Source organism: Petaurus breviceps, unplaced genomic scaffold (genome assembly GCF_028583685.1).
Source record: "Petaurus breviceps papuanus isolate PSGF00001 unplaced genomic scaffold, PetGlider_PUasm1.0 181, whole genome shotgun sequence".
Taxonomy (NCBI): Eukaryota; Metazoa; Chordata; class Mammalia; order Diprotodontia; family Petauridae; genus Petaurus; species Petaurus breviceps.
This window is the reverse complement of record NW_027185784.1, coordinates 27,130,222-27,147,921: the sequence shown is the minus strand read 5'-3', so window position 1 is coordinate 27,147,921 and position 17,700 is coordinate 27,130,222. Positions and strand designations below refer to the sequence as shown.

The 17,700-nt window shown below is 42.9% G+C and overlaps 1 protein-coding gene across 1 annotated transcript in view; it reads left to right on the top strand.

The window, feature by feature from the left end:
* Window positions 1-64: 64 nt before the first annotated feature.
* The window catches only part of LOC138160695 (transient receptor potential cation channel subfamily V member 5-like), a 20,490-nt gene continuing 2,854 nt past the window's right edge, over window positions 65-17,700 (top strand). The window contains exons 1-13 of the mRNA XM_069087427.1: window positions 65-317; window positions 4,657-4,754; window positions 4,919-5,041; window positions 5,666-5,797; window positions 6,176-6,274; window positions 6,698-6,873; window positions 7,294-7,440; window positions 9,840-10,052; window positions 14,314-14,400; window positions 15,262-15,338; window positions 15,627-15,792; window positions 16,028-16,094; window positions 16,678-16,946. Of these exons, the coding sequence (XP_068943528.1) occupies window positions 190-317; window positions 4,657-4,754; window positions 4,919-5,041; window positions 5,666-5,797; window positions 6,176-6,274; window positions 6,698-6,873; window positions 7,294-7,440; window positions 9,840-10,052; window positions 14,314-14,400; window positions 15,262-15,338; window positions 15,627-15,792; window positions 16,028-16,094; window positions 16,678-16,946 (1,782 nt within the window). The 5' untranslated portion in view covers window positions 65-189. The remainder of the gene's footprint in view (window positions 318-4,656; window positions 4,755-4,918; window positions 5,042-5,665; window positions 5,798-6,175; window positions 6,275-6,697; window positions 6,874-7,293; window positions 7,441-9,839; window positions 10,053-14,313; window positions 14,401-15,261; window positions 15,339-15,626; window positions 15,793-16,027; window positions 16,095-16,677; window positions 16,947-17,700) is intronic.

Sequence of the window (17,700 nt, the reverse complement as noted above, 5' to 3'; positions counted from 1 at the left end):
TGGGGGCTCAACTCTATAAAGCTCCTCCCTTCTCTCCTCTGCTGTACAGCTGCAGTCTCCTCACCCTGAATTCATCCCATACAGGACACTGATCAAAGGTCCCTGACCCTGTCCTTGGCACCCCCAGAACTTCCTGGTCCATTCTCCCTAGGACATTCCCTCAAGCTTTTGGTTCTGAGCAGAAGGAACATGGGGGGTCCTCCATTCAAGATGAGGGGAGCTTGGACTCACCTTAGGGAGCTTCTCAGAACCTGGATGCTTAAAGAGCAGATATGGACCCAGAGCCTGGATGAGGCCAACATGCTTCAGCAGAAGAGGTAAAGTCCCCCCTGGGTTAGCACAACTGAGCCTCCTGTCAACCCCAACATCCCTGCTAGTCTCTTAGAGAAATTGGCTCTCTGCTAAGTCACTACTCCTGTCCTGACCTCCTACCGCTCAGGTTTTGGCTGGTATCAGTCTACTCCAGCCTTTGGAGTCAGACGGGGGCTGGGACAAGACATCCTTTGCCTCTTGAAACATATTGGAGGTGTTTGCACAGGTTTTACCAGCTGCATTAGGGGAGGCCTTGGTCTTTGAGTTCCAGGACAGAGGGCAGGGCAGTGACCAGTGCCCCATCCTGATTCCCTTCTTTGAAGCCAGGACTGAGGGAGGCAGAAGTGGTCCAGGGTGGGGAAAAGAAGAAAAAGAGAAGGGGCATGTCATGTGGAAGAATGGGGAATACAACAAATTTGAATGGAGGAGGAGGGTAATAGCATGTATGTGATTGAGTAAGTAAATGTGTGATGGGGGTAAGTGTGTGTGAGTGAGTGTGTGTGTGTGTGTGTGTGTGTGTGTGTGTGTGTGTAAAGGAGAGAACACACTGTTTCAAGGTCCAGAGTTGTCCCTAGCTTCTTAGTCTCTCTCCAGTACAGTGGGGACTAGCACAGATTTCCTAGTCACTTAAAGTTAATCTACAATACAACAGATCAAGAAAGAGCCTTTGATTTGAGATCTCAGGATAATTCTAAGCTAGGTTTTGGTTATCTGAGTGTTTTATTTGTTTCTAAAGGGGCATTGACCCCTTGAAGTTTAGGCCTGCCTTGTGATACTGGGATTTAGGCAAATCTGTCACCTGGTAAGTTCCACCCCCATCCTAGGGACTGATCTTTCAGTCCAGACTCTGATTTCTGAGAATGAAGGGAAGAGCTTTTGGGAGGTGGTCTTGTCTTTATGCCAGTTCAGACCTTACTGTGCTCTCTTACCCGGAGGGGTAGAAACTGAGCCTCCAGGCTAGGGACTAAAACCGCCAGCAGAATTGTTCCTCAGGACCAAAAAGCTCCTTCTTTCTGAGCTAGTTGGGTGCAGAAGGAAGATTCTGAATTGCTGAATCACAAAATTAGGAATGGGGGGAGGCATGGGGTGAGTGTTTTTTCATGGAAGAAGCAAAGTCCCATGATCTCTTCTGGATGGATATCTCATCTCTGAGTCTCAGTTTCCAGATAACTGGAGAAATGAAAGGGAGCCTCCCTGGGGCAGGTTCTGAGCCCTGAACTACTGACTTTGAAATGCCCTTTCCCCCTGGAAGCCGGCAGGCAGCAGCCACCTCATGCTGTCTGGTCAGCCAAGTGCCCTTCCTGCTGCCAGAGCCAGTGTTTTGTCTCCATAACCCACCACTGTCTCACCTCATCTGGTGGGGCATGCTGTGGCCTTGCCTTGTTTGTCTCAACTCTAGGCTGGGAGAGAAACAAACAGAGATTAAGAAACACAGACGCCTCCACTGGGAGAGAAGAGCTCACTTCTAACCACAACCGCAAATACCACCACCACCACAACCACCTTCCTTCTCACTCCCCAAAGCCCAGAGCGAGCCTCTAGAGTTTAGGGAGTGGGAGGAGGGAGGAGGGAGGATGGAGAAGGGAGGAGGAGAGGATTTCTGCTCTCAAGCTATAAAATTCTGGAAGGAATGAGAGACTGGAGTCCAGGAGTAACAAGGCTGGGTGAATAGTTAGTTACTCATTTAAAGTTCCTTTTTTCTTTTTTCCCTAAAGATCAGACCTATGATTTCATTAGTACAGAAAACTTCCCAGTGACAAGTGCTTGGAATGTAGTTCATATTCTTAGAGAGTAGCCTGGGGGACACTGTGAGGTTAAGTGATTTATTCAGGGTCACACTAATAGGATGTGTTAGAGTCGAAACAAATCTAAGGCTGCCTCACTATCCACTAAGGCAACACTGCTTCTGATTTAATAATGGTAATACTAATAATAAATAAAAATAAGAGTTGCAGCTCATTTGTATAGTGCTTTATAGTTTACAAAGTACCTTCCTTTCCACAGCAGTTGGTAGTACAGTACAAGAATTATAACTTTATGCATGTCTATATACTCTCTCTCCCATTAGAAAGTGAAGGTCCTAGAAAGCCAGGCCTGTTTGGAGTTTCTGTCTCCAGCCTACTGTTTTTTCAGTTGCTGTTCAGTCATTTCTCAGTCATGTCCGATACTTTGTGACCCCATTTGGGGTTTTCTTGGCAAAGATATTAGAGTGGTTTGCCATTTCCTTCTCCAGATCATTTTATAGATAAGGAAACTGAGGCAAACAGGGTTAAGTGACTTGCCCAGGGTCACACAGTTAGTAAGTGTTTGATGTCAGATTTGGACTCAGAAAAATGAGTCTTCCTGACTCCAGGCTCAGCATTCTATCTACTTTGCCACCTAGCTGTCCATATCTCTAGCCCAATGCCTGAAAACAGTAGGTGCTAAATAAATGATTGATTAATTAATCGATTTCCAGATGAGGAAACTAAGGTAAAGTGACTTTGCCAAGTTACCATTGTAAAGGGAATTGGCCAAATGACTGGTTCACAGAGTCCTTTTACATGCTCTTCAGGGCTGGGTTCTCAATGGTCATTTACCTGTCACAATCCTGTAGTTGTAGGTAGCAGGTTCCAGAATCATAAGTTTATAGATTTAAAGGTGGAAAGGGACCTCAGAGGCCGCCAAGCTCACCTCCTTATTTCAAGCATAAGAAAACAGAGACCTAGCAAGGTTAAGTCACTTGTCTGTCACAAGGAAAATAGAGTCCAAGGCAGGATTTGAACCCAAGCATTCTGTTGTTGGTTTTGTTCAACTCTTCATGACCCCTTTGGGGGTTTTCTTGGCAAAGATCCTGGCCTCTGACTCTACCCAAAGCTGGCCTTATCAGGTTTATAAGAGCCCAACAGAAAGGAGATGTCTGGCAGAGAGTTCCCTAGTCAGTCTCCCTTGCTTCAGTGATTTTTTAGGCTTGTAGATGCTTAGATTTAGGAGGCACCTCAGAGGTTATCAAGTCCAACCTGGAGCTTTACTTCTGGAGTCTTCGGCTGACTTGCTTACCTCCAGTTCTAGTGATTAGGGTCACTCTGCCGACAGCATAGTGATCTCCTACATAATCTTGCAAAACACACCCCAGGATAGACAAAGGCTTCTCTAGCATAAGATGTGTGAACCTAGCATATAGACCTTTAATCCCTAGCCCTCAACTCCTCCCTACCCCCAGCATCCACTTCCTATAATAAAAATAATTAACCAACATTGATTGAAATTTTGCTTTGAGAGCTGGGAAGAGAACTCCCTCCACCCTTCCACACCCACCCACCACTTTTTTCTGAAGTACTGTTTCAACATTTCTCAGGCACCAAATCTTTTCCTCTACCTTCATATTTTGAATATCTCAGACTCAATACAAGTTGGATCTTTCTTGGTAATTTTTTGCTTTTTTTGTTTTGTTTTTGGAGGGCAATTGGGGTTAAGTGATTTGCCCAAGGCCATATTTGAACTCAGGTCCTCCTAACTCCAGGACCCGATGCTCTATTCACTGTGCCACCTATCTGCCCTCATCCTTATTCTTTTTTTTTTTTTTTAGCAATTGGGGTTAAGTAACTTGCCCAAGGTTAAACGGACAGTTTTTGTGTGTATGGGTGTTAAGTATCTGAGGCCGAACCAATCCTGGGTCCTCCTAACTCCAGGGTGGCGCTTTTACTCACTGTGCCACCTAGCCACTCCGCCCCCCATCTTTATTCTTAAAGAAAAAGGCACCTCAAGCTTTTTCTGCCTACTCTGAAGCTGGGTCTACTTCAGGGGTCTACTTTAGAGGTCTCCTCCAGAGTATGAGGTCCTATTAATTTAGTTAGTTCAGTAATATATATATTTGCTTTTGGGAGGGGGGAAGGCAGAGCAATTGGGGTTAAATGACTTGCCCAAGGTCACATGGCTAGTAAGTGTTAAGTGTCTGAGGCTGGATTTGAACTCAGGTCCTCCTGACTCCAGGACCAGTGCTCTATTCACTGCACCACCTAGCCACCCCAATATGTATATATATTTTTTGAAGACAAAACCTAAAGAAAAAACAAAGCAAAGAAACACTCACTTAAACTGACTGTATAACTTTTCACAGACACAAGCTCTGGGTGTATGTGGGCATGTATGTATTTGTGTGCATGCAAGTGTATGGAAAGGGTTTATATCTCTCTGTTCAGTCTCTCTATCTCTTTCTCTGTCTCTATTTCCCTCTCTTTCACTCTTTCCTTGTCTGTCTGTCTCTCTCTCTGATTCTCTTTTTCTTGATTGTTCAACTTCCCTTTCCCTCTCTTTCTTTCTCTTTCCTGCCTTCCTTCCCTGTTTCCATATCTCTCTCCTCAGGATCTTGGAGTCCCCACTCCTTAAGGCAGCCAAGGAGAATGACCTCTGTACCCTCAAGAAGCTGCTTCTGGACGGTCCCTGTGATATTCATCAAAGAGGTGGGGGCTAGACCTAGGATGGAAAAGGGGGCAGGAGAAATAGTTTTTTACCTTAAGCTGCATGACCCTTGCCTAGCGGGCCCACCTAGAGGTTGTCTCTGACAGCATGGGACCCTTCCTTGGATATGTTTGACATTCCTGTCTCTCCCCCTACCTAACCCCAGGAGCCCTGGGGGAGACAGCACTACACATTGCTGCCTTCTATGACAACCTGGAGGCAGCCAAGTTCCTGATGGAGATTGCTCCCGAGCTGGTGAATGAACCAATGACCTCTGAGCTGTATGCAGGTAAGCAGGAGTGGCAGAGCAAAGGAGAACTATGGGGAGGGGCTAGAAAGCTACAGGGAGAAAATGGGGGATTTATAAGGCACGGTGTTGGCAAAGCTTTTAGACTCACTCATCCTTGGAAAAGACTTCTGATGACTGAAATTGTTAGGAGTGGTGAAATGAAGGAGTAGGAAACTATCCTGAGACTTGGAAGCAGCCTCAGGATTGTTGGGATTTCACTGTCTGTTCTCACCCCTCTCATCCCTATTCTAAGTTATCTTCCATTTCCTCCAGCCATTGTGCCTACATGTCGACGAGTCAAGGGACTGGGAGAAGCCATGACTGTATCCTCTTGGGACTCTCCCAAAGCTAATCCTCTTTGTAACATCAGATGAAGAGATCTCATAGGTCAGAAAGGACATTTTTCTTCAGGATAAGATAGTGGACCTTTTAAAGCGTTCCAGAGGGATTCTAAGAACAGATTGTCTTCATGACTAAAGGTGTCCCATGTTGTGTCTAAAAGTGTCTCAGAGTGGAAATGGCCATTCATGGGAGTATCCCACTGGGAGGGGGACAGGTCCCATGTCTGAGAGGATTCCATGGAAGAGTCCTTTTCATGCCTGATGAAATCTTTTTGTTTTTCAGGACAGACAGCGCTTCATATGGCTATTGTGAACCAGAATGCGAACTTGGTGAAGGCCCTGCTGGCCTGTGGTGCTAGTGTTTCTGCCCGAGCCACTGGAAGGGCCTTTCGTCAAAACAAGCTCTTCTACTTTGGTAAGAACTACGGTTTATGAAAGGAAGAAATCAAGGAACTTAGGTGGGGATGTGGAATACATGTTGGAGAAGGGGAGAACACTCTTTTAGCCTCTTTCTCTTGGAAGGTCATTCTCTCTACAGTTTCTGCTGCATGACTGAAGACTCCCTTTCTGTCATACTGAATATGACCTCTGCCCTCTCATTCTTCTCTTCCATACTATACCTCTAATTTCCAGTGATTCCATTCCTCCACTGGCAGTTATACACAAAGCCACAAACAGAAACACAGAGGAGAGGGTCAAACTATCCCCAGTGAGATACCTCTCTCTATTCCCACCCTTTCCCCTATCTCCTGTGGTGCTAACACTCTATTGTCTTTCTTCCCCTCCACCCTAGGGGAGCACCCTTTGTCCTTTGCAGCTTGCATGGGTAATGAGGAGATCGTCCGACTACTCATTGAGTTTGGAGCTGACATCAGGGCCCAGGATTACTTGGGTAAGAGGTGCAGCTAGAAAGTGAAGGTTGGAGGGGAAGCCTAGAATGAAGGAAACTTGGGCAGAAGCTAGGAAAAGTATCTATAAAGAACATGGGACCCACTTAATAGTACTTAATACAGTGTCTGGCACATTGTAGGTATAATAAATGGGTTTGGCATGAGGGTTGGATGGGTAAAAAACTTTAGGGATGTCAGGCTGTTAAGGGCACTTAGGGAAAGCTCAGGCCAACTCTCTGGTTCTACAGTATCATAAAATTAAGGATGAGAAAAGTTAAGTGACTTTCCCAGGGCCACATGGATGGTCAAAGAGCTGGACTGATGATGCAGGTTTCCTAACAATCCTAATTTTGAATCAAAACTTTTCTCACATAGCAGTGGAAGGTTCAGTGATTTTTCCTAATGCCCCATATCTTCTCCACCAGGAAACACAGTGCTGCACATTCTAATCCTGCAACCCGGCAAAAACTTTGCCTGTCAGATGTACAATGTATTGCTATCCTATGATGGTCATGGGAGTCACCTACAGTCACTTGAGCTCATCTCCAACCACCAGGGCCTCACCCCCTTCAAGCTAGCTGGTGTAGAAGGCAATACTGTGGTGAGGAATACTCATCCCTAAATACTGACCCTCACAAATGACCCTTCTCCCCAAACCACCACCTAACTGCCCTCAAACTACTGTCTCCAAAATACCTTATTCCTGATATTTTACTTCGAACTCCTAAACCTTAGTAACATGAGGGTCACATGCTAGGGGTCTGTCACAGGCAAACCATTGTCTTCCCATCCCTTCCTCTCCTCTCCTTTCCTCTTTCAGAGATCTAGAGGGAATCTCTGGAAGGATAAAGGAAAGGAATCCAAGATTTCTGTGTGAGTAAAGGTCCTTCTACTCCCAGATGTCAAAGGTGGGGGCAGCCATTGTCCTCCAAATGGTCACTCCTCCAAATAGCTCTCAATGTACTATCCCTTCAGCTTTTTCTCCAGATCTAACCTTCATGCTATACCTCCCCTTAATAAGATGTTTAAGCATCTGATGCAAAAGCGCAAATATATCCAATGGACATATGGGCCATTGACTTCCACGCTGTATGATCTCACGGACATTGATTCTTGGGGAGAAGAACTGTCCTTCTTGGAGCTTGTTGTCTCCACTAAGAAGCGTGAGGTAAGGTTTCAAATGTGTAGGTCAGGAATTGATGTATGATTGAATGTAGGGATTGAGGGAGAAAGAAGAAGAAAAGACCACTGAAATGTTAAAACCTAGGTAACTGGTGATACTGTTAACAGAGATAGGAAAGGCAGAAGGAGAGCGGGCTTTGGGTTGGTGGGGAGGAAGAAATGATGAGTTCAATTTGGGACATGCTAAATTGGAGACATCCAGGTGAAGATGCTAAGGTAGGCAGCTGGGAGTATAAATCTGAAGTTCAGCAAAGAGGATATAGATTTGGGAATGTTCCAAAAAGAGATGATAGTTGAAGCTGGAAGAATAAATGATACTAGTAAGTGCTAAGGGAGACAGTAGCCTAGGACCAAACACCTGCACTGAAAGTGAAGAAAGAGAAAGAAGAGTCTCTGAAGGAAGTAGAAATAAATCTGTCAAAACTGTAGGAGGAAATAATGGCACATTGAAGAAACCATGGAAGAAAAGTACATATGGCAGGGAGAAGAGAAGGGGTGGCTAACAGCATCAGATACTCCAAGGAGGGGAGGAGGCAGAACTACAAAAAAGGAGATGGAAGTTGCCGATTAAGTCGGTCCATTGACAATTGACAATTGTCACTGAATGAGTAGCTTCAATTGAGTGGTGGGGTGAGAAGCCAAATTGCAAAGATTTGATGAGTGAATGAGAAGAGCGCATACTTTTGTAACATTAGGCTACAAAAATATTCTTTTATAAAAGTAAAGAAAGAGATGGGAGAAAAGGAGTTTAAGGGAATAAATGGATGATGTTAATGATAACATATTAGGACAGAGAAACCTGAATTATGAATGATTCTAATACAGGTAAAAGTAAAGGAACAATTCAGATGATGGCATGGAAGGTCCTAGAGAGAGGGGATACTTGACAGAAGAAGGCCAGAGAGAAAATTGAAGGGCCAGGACTGGATAAGATCAGATGGGAACTCTTAAAGGATGGCCTTAGTTAAGTAGAAAGATAACCATCTCAATGAGTAGAATGAAGGTACTTTGGACTCTGAAGGAGAGTGAAAAATGTTTGATGTTAGATGGTATTGGAAATTTAATAGTGAAGCAACTAGAGTATATAGAAATATAGTCAGTTAAGGCCTAGCTGAAATTAAGCAACATAAATTTGTGGTAGATTTCACATACTTGTAACATCTATAACAATTGGTGGCTGTGGATGGGAAGTAGAAAAAAAATGGGTCTTGCAATCTATGCAGAATTTGGGGCAAAAATGATAAAAGTTTAAAGGAGAGAAGGGCTTCTAAGGTGCTGGTTAGAATATTTTTGAAAGAGTGTGATCCATACTGGATCAGAAGGCAAATTAAATTGGGAAGAGACTGAGAGACTGGGAGAATAGGAGATGTTGAGGTAGTAAGGCTTGTGACAAGAGAGCAATGCTGAGGTAAACTCTGAAAGTGTGCAGGAATGTGAAAATTAGGAGAGGAGGCTATGATGAAAGAAGAAAATCTCAAGAGTTCCAGCTCTCTTAAATGTGAATGAAAAGGTCCAAAGTATGATGGTTATAGACGTCTGAAGTGGAACGGCGATGAAGACCATGACAGTTGAGGAAATCAAAAAACAAGACCAGGTGCTAGAGAAATCATCACTATGGATACTGAAGTGAGTCAGAGTGGTGGGAAAGTGTCAGGAAGTTCAGTGGATGATGGGTATGAAGACATTGGAAGCATGGCATAAATTGAGGACATGGCTGTTTGTGTGAAGTCTGCCCTCTGTTTATGCCACCCTCCCCACATCCCTTGCATCTACTGACTGTGGTGGCACTTTCTCACCTTCCTTGATTCCGTAACCTATGAGTCACTGTGCTCTATCTACCATTTGGTATGGTGGATAGAGTGCTAGACCTGAGTTCAGATCCTCCTTCAGATACTTAGTTGAGGGATCTTGGCATAGTCTCTTAAGAATTAGTTTACTCACCTATAAGATAGGGTTGTTGTGAGAACCAAATGAAATAAACATGTAGAATTTTAGAAAACTTAAAAGCCATATATATGCTATTGTTATTGTTCATTATCCTTTGTACTATATTACTATGCTTTTTAAAATTGAATTGAATTGTAAGAATGTTTACAAAGCAATACATCCATGAGTGTACATGAATATGGTGTAAACTGAATACATATTTATGTATGGAGGAAATGAAATAAAGAAGAAAGAGTTGGAAGAAGAAAGCCTCCTGGAAGAAAGAAATTTTGAATAGGGATAGGTGGAAATGAGCCTTATTCATAATATTTATAATTCACATTCATAATTATCGTTATTCTCTCCCCGAGGGACTCTGCAGGGCAATCCTAGAGAGGTGAGATGAGTTGAGTCTGTGACCACATGTTCCCTGAGGGCCCACCTCCTCCTTCTTACCAGGTCCGCCAGATCCTGGACCAGACGCCTGTGAAGGAGCTGGTGAGCCTCAAGTGGAACAGATTTGGGAGACCCTACTTCTACGCACTGGGCACCATCTATGTTCTCTACATGATTTGTTTCACCATGTGCTGTATCTACCGTCCTCTCAAGCCTCGGAACAACAACCGTACTAGCTCACGAGATGTTAGTCTCTTCCAGGAAAAATGTCTTCAGGTGCCTGCCCTGGGAGAGGGATGGAGTGATGAGGAAAGGGGATCAGGGTGCTGAAGACAAAAAATGGAATTCCTTAAAAAGTTAGTTCCAATATTCCTTCCTCTCCTCTGTCTCTAAATTTGGCTCTAGGTGTTCTGTGCTACCAAGTTGCCCTTTATAAGAAAAAGTCCACACCACCCATGTCAGTAGGTATGAGTTTGGGAAAGGTCTAGGTCTGGTGGATAATTGAGCCCCAGGGAATGGTAACATATTCTAATGAATGACTAAATGACTCCAAAAATGGAAGAGGATTTGGAGGTGATGATAATGATGGTCCTAGAGAGAGGGGATAATTAATGAGACAAGGCCAGAGAAAAATGAAGGACTAGGATTGGATAAAATCAGACGGGATTTGTGATTCTTAGAAAGAAGGGAGGCTCTTAAAGGATGACCTTAGTTAAGTAGAAAGATAACTAGCCTAAGGAGTTTGATGGAGAAAGCTTCCTGGAAGAAAGAAATTTTGAGTATGTGTCTGATAGGTCCATACGTATTATTCTGATATTTCTCAGAGTCTTTACACTTACATCCTCACCCTCTTAACAATCAAGAACTACTGATTTTGAGACACAGCTATAGGGAATCATGTAAGTAGAAGGGACTTCTGGTCCATCCCACACATCATCTTACAGATGAAAAAACATATAGACACATTTCTTCAGTGGATGGAGCACTAGGCCTGGAAGCAGTCATTTTCAAGTTCAAATCCAGCCTCAGACATTTGCTGACTGTGTGACCCTATGACCCTGTGATCCATTTGCTTCAGTTTCTTCACCTGGAAAATGGGGTGCTATCATAATAGCACCTGCTTCCCAGGGTTGTCGGGAGGCTCTAATGAGATAATATTTGTAAAGAGCTTAGCATGGTGCTTGGCACCTAAGAAGTAATTAGTAAAAGGCTTGTTCCCGTCCCTGCATTCTCTCCTGTAGAGTGTGTGATAATGATTTTGAGGCCACAATACTTAGGTCTGGGTCCAATTATTGTCTAGCCATAGGACCTGAAACAAATCACTTAGCTTCTCTAAAACTTGATTTTCTCATTTTTGAGATAGGAATAAGTAATAGAACCTCATGGGACTTTTGGGAAGATCCCATGAGGTAATAGCTATGAAAACATTTCTGGTTTCACGTTTTACACTTGTGTGTTCTTGTTGTTAGGTTGTTTTAGTCTTGCCCAATTCTTCATGACTCCATTTGGAGTTTTCTTGACAAAGACATTAGAGTGGCTTGCAATTTTTCCCCCCAGCTCATTTTACAGATGAGGAAACTGAGGCAAACAGGGTTATGTGATTTGCCCAGGGTCACTCAGCTAGTGAGTGTCTGAGGCCAGATTTGAACTCAGGAAGAGAAATCTTCCTTGTCCCAAGCCCAGTGCTCCATCCACTGCTGCCCCAAGTGCATGTTCACACACACTTTAATGAGGAAGTCCTTAGTGATGTCAGAAAGGATCTCTGTTGTTTCAGGGGAGGGAGATTCTGCTCAGACATGCTTGAGTACACTTCTGATGTGTCTAGCCAAAACAAACATGCCCTATTGTCCATTTATTCCTTTATATTCTGTCAATATGAGCTCAATGGCAATAACTTTTCACCTGTCAGACCACCTGTTTTGGACATTGTGGAGGACTCCTGTGGCCTATGGCTAGCAGTTTGTATACAATGACCTTTAAAGCCCCTTGTAACTCTAAGATTCTATGGGTCTGTGATTTTATCTTCTCCCTACATGGTATTCTCCAAGAAAAAGAGAATGGGGTAGGATGGGGGAGAAGAAGAGAGACAGAAACACAGAGACACAGAGATAAAGAAAGAATGGAAGGGAATGGAGATGTTAGCTAGATTGAGGCGATTGGTGATATGTTTGTATGGGTACAGGTAGTATGCCCCTCCCCAACCATCACATGCATAGTATCTTATAGTGGTGTTTGAGTATATGCTAAATGATTACAGCTAATTTTGAAAGGTATGTAAATAGTTAAATAAGAGAGAGTCCTTCTAGAAAGAGAACATAGATTCTTTGCAGATACCCTAAGTACTGAAAGAAGGACCACGAATCAAAAATAGGTACAAGTTGATAGGAAAATCATAGGGAGACTTGTCTTCAGCTATTCAAAGATGAACTCCTTATCAGCTCTGTCTGTATAGTTGTACATCTAGATAACTAGATATAGTTGCTATTCTTTCTTATTTATCTTCAGATCTGCAGTTAAGTAGCTTCAGTCACTGTCAGGAAGCATGGTCTGAGAGCAGATGGTTTATTATACTAGAAGACAGAGACTGAGGGGAGGTCTCTGTCCTTTGTTATAGGCACAAGACGACTTCCCAAGTAGAGAGAGACTAGAGGAAGAGACAGTTAAGGTGAGGGTGTTGGGAGATAAAGTTGCTGAGCTAATATGGGAATAAGAAGAATGAAGGTATAGGGAAGAGTTTATGTCTTTGTGCTTTGCATCCTCTATCTTTCTATATCTTTAGGTTTTTTGCAAGAATATATTCTGTTTTGGCATATAGACAGGTCTGGACAAAGACTTGATTCCTGAGACTGACACAATCTTTCAGTGGGTCTTTCCTTCCTTCCTTCCTTCCTTCCTTCCTTCCTTCCTTCCTTCCTTCCTTCCTTCCTTCCTTCCTTCCTTCCTTCCTTCCTTCCTTCCTTCCATTTTTTTGGTCTTTGGGAAGCAGGGCTGACTATTATACATATTTCCTTGACAAAAACATCTGGAGCTATGTACAAGGACCCCCGTCTTTTCCTCTCTTCTAAGAATGTAGTAATTAGAACTCCAAATGGCCTCTTTGTTTTTTTTTTCTCCTTCTCTGTCCCTTCCATGCCTCTCCCCTAAACTTTCTTATTCAGCCTTCATCTCTTTAGAATCAAGGAAAGACAAAATGAGACTTGGTAATGCTCTTAAAGGCTGTGGGGTTCTTTTCTGTAGCTATGGTTTCAGAAAAACAGTCCTTCCTTTATTTTATACATCCTTCCCTGGCCCTCTCCGTAGTAAACAAGTCAACATAGATACATTCTCAAGTTGGTTGCCTTAAGTACTGGGGAAATACTTCTCTATTAGACTGAGGATATATAATATACATAATGTATATTATATCGAAAACACAGAGTTGGTGCTGAATCCAACTCTAGGTGGTTTCTGAGGCTTTCTTTTGGTTCTTAATAACCCTATTTAGCCATTTAAGTCCATTCTATCCATTTCATGGTTCGGATTCACAATTTTCTTGGTTATTCGATAAGATCTATCTTTTCAGACCTATTATATGATTACTTCATTTAGGAAGAAACCATCAGCCAGGGTCTACAAATTTGTAGTAGAATCCTAGAATGTTAGGGTTGGGAGGGACCTCTGATGTCATCTACTGCAACCCCAATCCAAAACATGAATAAATGTTTTCTGCAGCATCTCTGACAAGTAGCCATAAAACCATCTGGTCTTTGGCAGGAGGAGAGAAGGCAAGGCCATTTCTTATCAAAATGGCAAAGTAGTCTGGCACCCCATTTAAATTTCCAAGTTTCTTTATAAGGAAACCATACTGATTTAATGATTACCCTAAGTTATGAATGACTAGTCCTTCCAGGGTTATTTAGAGAGGAATAGTTTTCTTCTTCATTAAATAATGATTTGGTTTTCTCCTAAATTCTCTCCTAAACATACGACCCACTACCAAATGCACTCCCAATCCCAAGTCCTAAAGCTCTTCTGCTCCTTTCCCTGCCCTGGCCTCTGCTAAGTCTCTTTACTCTCTTAGAAGTCAGACTAATTCATCGTATGACTTGAGTCCTCTTCCTTAGGTTTTCACCCAGGATTAGCATGTATTCTCACTTGGGACTCGGAGAAAACTGGGATCCTCACCTTCTTATTCAAGCCCTAACAAGTTTTGTTTGTGTGTGACCAGTCTTCCTAGTTGTTCCTGGTTGATATGTGATTAGGATGGTCTCTGCTCTTGTCATGATCATGTATAGTCAAAGTTACTTGAGTTTCAAAAAAAAGTTTGCTTTTTTTTCAAATGAGAAAGAAACATGGTCAACACTCAGTCATTATCTTTAAGCACTTGATTACATAGAATATATAGGATGCAAAGTCCCCACCACAGGGATAACCAAATGGGCACAAACAATTAAGGGTGGTTGGGAGAGGTCCTGGGTTAGTTTGCTATGATTCCTCATTAAAGACAGAGATCAATTTCCACTTTGCTTCCAACTTTTGACTCTGATTTTCCCTGCAGGAATCCTACATAACCTATGAGGATCATGTTCGGTTGATTGGGGAGCTGGTGTCTGTCATTGGGGCTGTGGCCATTTTACTCTCAGAGGTAGGGGATGGCATAGCCCCTTAGTTTAAAGCATGAAGATGTTCAGGTCTCCCAGAAAAGGGCCCATGTGTCTCATAGGTCTCCTTTGTACTCTATCCCAATTTCTGATTCATGATTAGCATTTTTCCCTCAGGCAAGAACAGGTAGGGAATGAAGACAAAACAGTCCAGTATATTAAGTGAGGTCAAGGAGTAGATAGGACTCACCCCTTTGTTTACGGAAATGAGGAACCCCTTTCATCAAGATAAGCTAGCTGGCAGGTGGCACTTATGGCATCACCATGGAAACATGTCTGAAGCACCAAAAGGCTGTCCTAATCACTTGATTTGGACAAGAGATGGTACAAATGTCAGGAAAGCCAAGGGAAGGTGAGTCCCAGGAAAAGTCATGAGAGCCAGGTTTGAGTCCATGGTAGCAGAGGAAATGTTATAGGACTAAATGTGCATGTAGAAGTTTCCAAGGGAAGGTGACTCCCAGGAAAAATTCCTACCATCACCATCCTCCTTCTAAGGCTTACACCCAATGTTTTTACTCTTGGAATCAGGATTCACCATCCTCTTTCTATTTATTCATTAGCCCTAGACAAAGTTTCCTCAATTCTGCCTTTAGGTAGGGTCACTGTTTCCTTCCTCAAACTTTTTCCCTGACAGTTGAGCAGCACTGAAGGGAGGCAAAGTTTAGTCTAAGCAGATAGACATGAGGGTCCTCTCCAGGACATTGAGGCTGACTCAGAAGATAAACTAAAGGTAGTGGGAGGGAGAAAGGAAATATTGGCAGAACCCTGCCCCCCCACTCTCCAATGGAATTTTGGAGAGCTTAAAGCAACTATCCCTTTTGCTGTTATACCCATGTTTTCCTTAGATTCCAGATGTCTTCAGAATTGGGTTCGCTCAATATTTTGGACACACCATCCTTGGAGGACCTTTCCATGTCATCATGTGAGTCTCTTCTCTCTCATTCCCTCCCTCCCTTGGAATTCATCCAGATTAATGGTGTTGCAATCTGCATCTTAGCTAGCCTCCAATTTGAGAAACCCCATCACTAGAGAATTTTTGTGTTTATATTGATGCAATATAAGTGCCTGAATTTGAATGCATGTGTGATTATGCATGTATGAGTATATGTGAACAGTAGAAGTTACAAACAAATTGCCACCAACGCCTGGGACAGCCTACCAGCCATCCCTTCACACATGCCCTATGTTTTACTCCCTCCTCTTACCCAAGCATCATCTATGCCTGCATGGTACTAGTGACCATGGTGATGCGGCTCACCAGCACATCTGGGGAGGTGGTGCCTATGTCTTTTGCCCTGGTGCTTGGCTGGTGCAATGTTATGTACTTCGCCCGAGGATTCCAGATGCTGGGCCCCTTCACCATCATGATCCAGAAGGTCAGTGTTCCTTCTTTCAGCTTATGGGCTGAATAGCATCTTCTTGCTTAAATTATTCCAAAGAAGCAAAGTGGGCATGTTGAGGAGATTTGGAAAAAAAGGATGATGAAATAAACTAAACTATCCTGGAGGCTATGGATCTATAGGGATGGACTCATTGTGTTGGGGAGAGGAAGGTGCAACTATTTGAGAACTGATTGTCACAGTCCTTCATTCTCTTCTCTGGTCCCTGCAGATGTTTTTTGGGGATCTATTACGATTTTGCTGGCTGATGGCTGTGGTTATCCTGGGCTTTGCCTCTGGTAATGTAACTTTTTCCTAACCTGCTGGTAATTTCTGGTCCATCTTATCCCGATTTTGGTGTCCACAAACTCACATTTGCCCACAAATGCACAAATACAAATATGAGATAAACAGAAGAAAAGAGTGATACTCAAAGGCTGGGCACATAATTAATTTAGTCATTGATTCATCCAACAGTGTCCTTTTCACTTTGTCAGTTCCTTAATATATGAACCCTAGTGCCAAGTCATTTTTCTTCTTATTTATTTTTTAAATGGGGTGCCAGAATACTTTGCCATTTTGATAAGAAATGACCTTGCCTTCTCTCCTCCTTCCAAAGACTAGATGGTTGTATGGCTACTTGTCAGAGATGCTGCAGAAAAGTAATTTATTTTTTATATGATTGTATCTATCAAAAGACTGGACCACGCTAATCCTAACATTAGCAGAATCATTAGTATCAAATGTGGGCATTAGAGTCATACAAAGTCTCAACGTGAGCCATATCAGAAGGGGAAAAGGACAGGGAATGTGCTAGCCCCCAGCCTCTGATTGTTATGGTAACCACTCTTTCCCCCTACCTTTCTCCCTTGCGTGGGGCAGCGTTTTATATCATCTTTCAGACAGAGGACCCAAGCAAGCTGGGCCAGTTCTTCAATTATCCCATGTCATTATTCACCACCTTCGAGCTCTTTCTCACAATCATTGATGGCCCTGCCAACTATGATGTGGATCTACCCTTCATGTACAGTGTCGTCTACTTTGCCTTTGCCATCATTGCTGTACTCCTGATGCTCAACCTTTTCATTGCCATGATGGGAGATACTCACTGGCGGGTGGCTCATGAACGGGATGAGCTCTGGAGAGCCCAGGTGAGTTCCCTAAGGGTAATCCACAACAGCAACAAGTACTTGGTTGATAGAGAGTATTGAGGGAAGAGTGAGAAGAAAGATCTTAATTATGGTGGTGATGTACTGAAGGAGAGAATTTGAAAGTTGATAACTTCTAAGATTACCCCCAAGTTACACTGTTTACATCTTGTACATACAATTTTTTTACATATTCTACTCTGTGGTCACCCCTACCCCCCACAAATAGAATATGGAGCTCGTTGAGGGTAGGGCCTGTATTATTGTCTCTCTTTGTTTTCCCAATGTTTCACATAATTCCTGATAAACAGTTAGCAGTTAATAAGTGCTGACTGAATCGGGCATATTATTTGAGGGAAGAGGACACAGATCATGTTAGTAGCACTCTCAATCAATTAATAAATAAACATTTATTAAGTGTCTAGTCCATATCAGAGACTATTCTAGGTGCTAAGGAAACAAGGAGAAAAATGGAACAGTCTCTACCCTTAATAATAGCAAACATTTATATAGTACTTACTATGTACCAGGCACTGTGCTAAACACTTTACAGTTAAGGAGCTTACATCTTATTGGAGGTGATAACATATGTAAGCATAAGCACATATATACACATCTGTATGTGTGTATACATATATATGTGAGAGAAAGAGGAGAGGAAGAAAAATGAGGAGAAGCAGAAGGAGGAGGAAGAGGAGGAGGAGGAGGAGGAAGAAGAAGAAGAAGAAGAAGAAGAAGAAGAAGAAGAAGAAGAAGA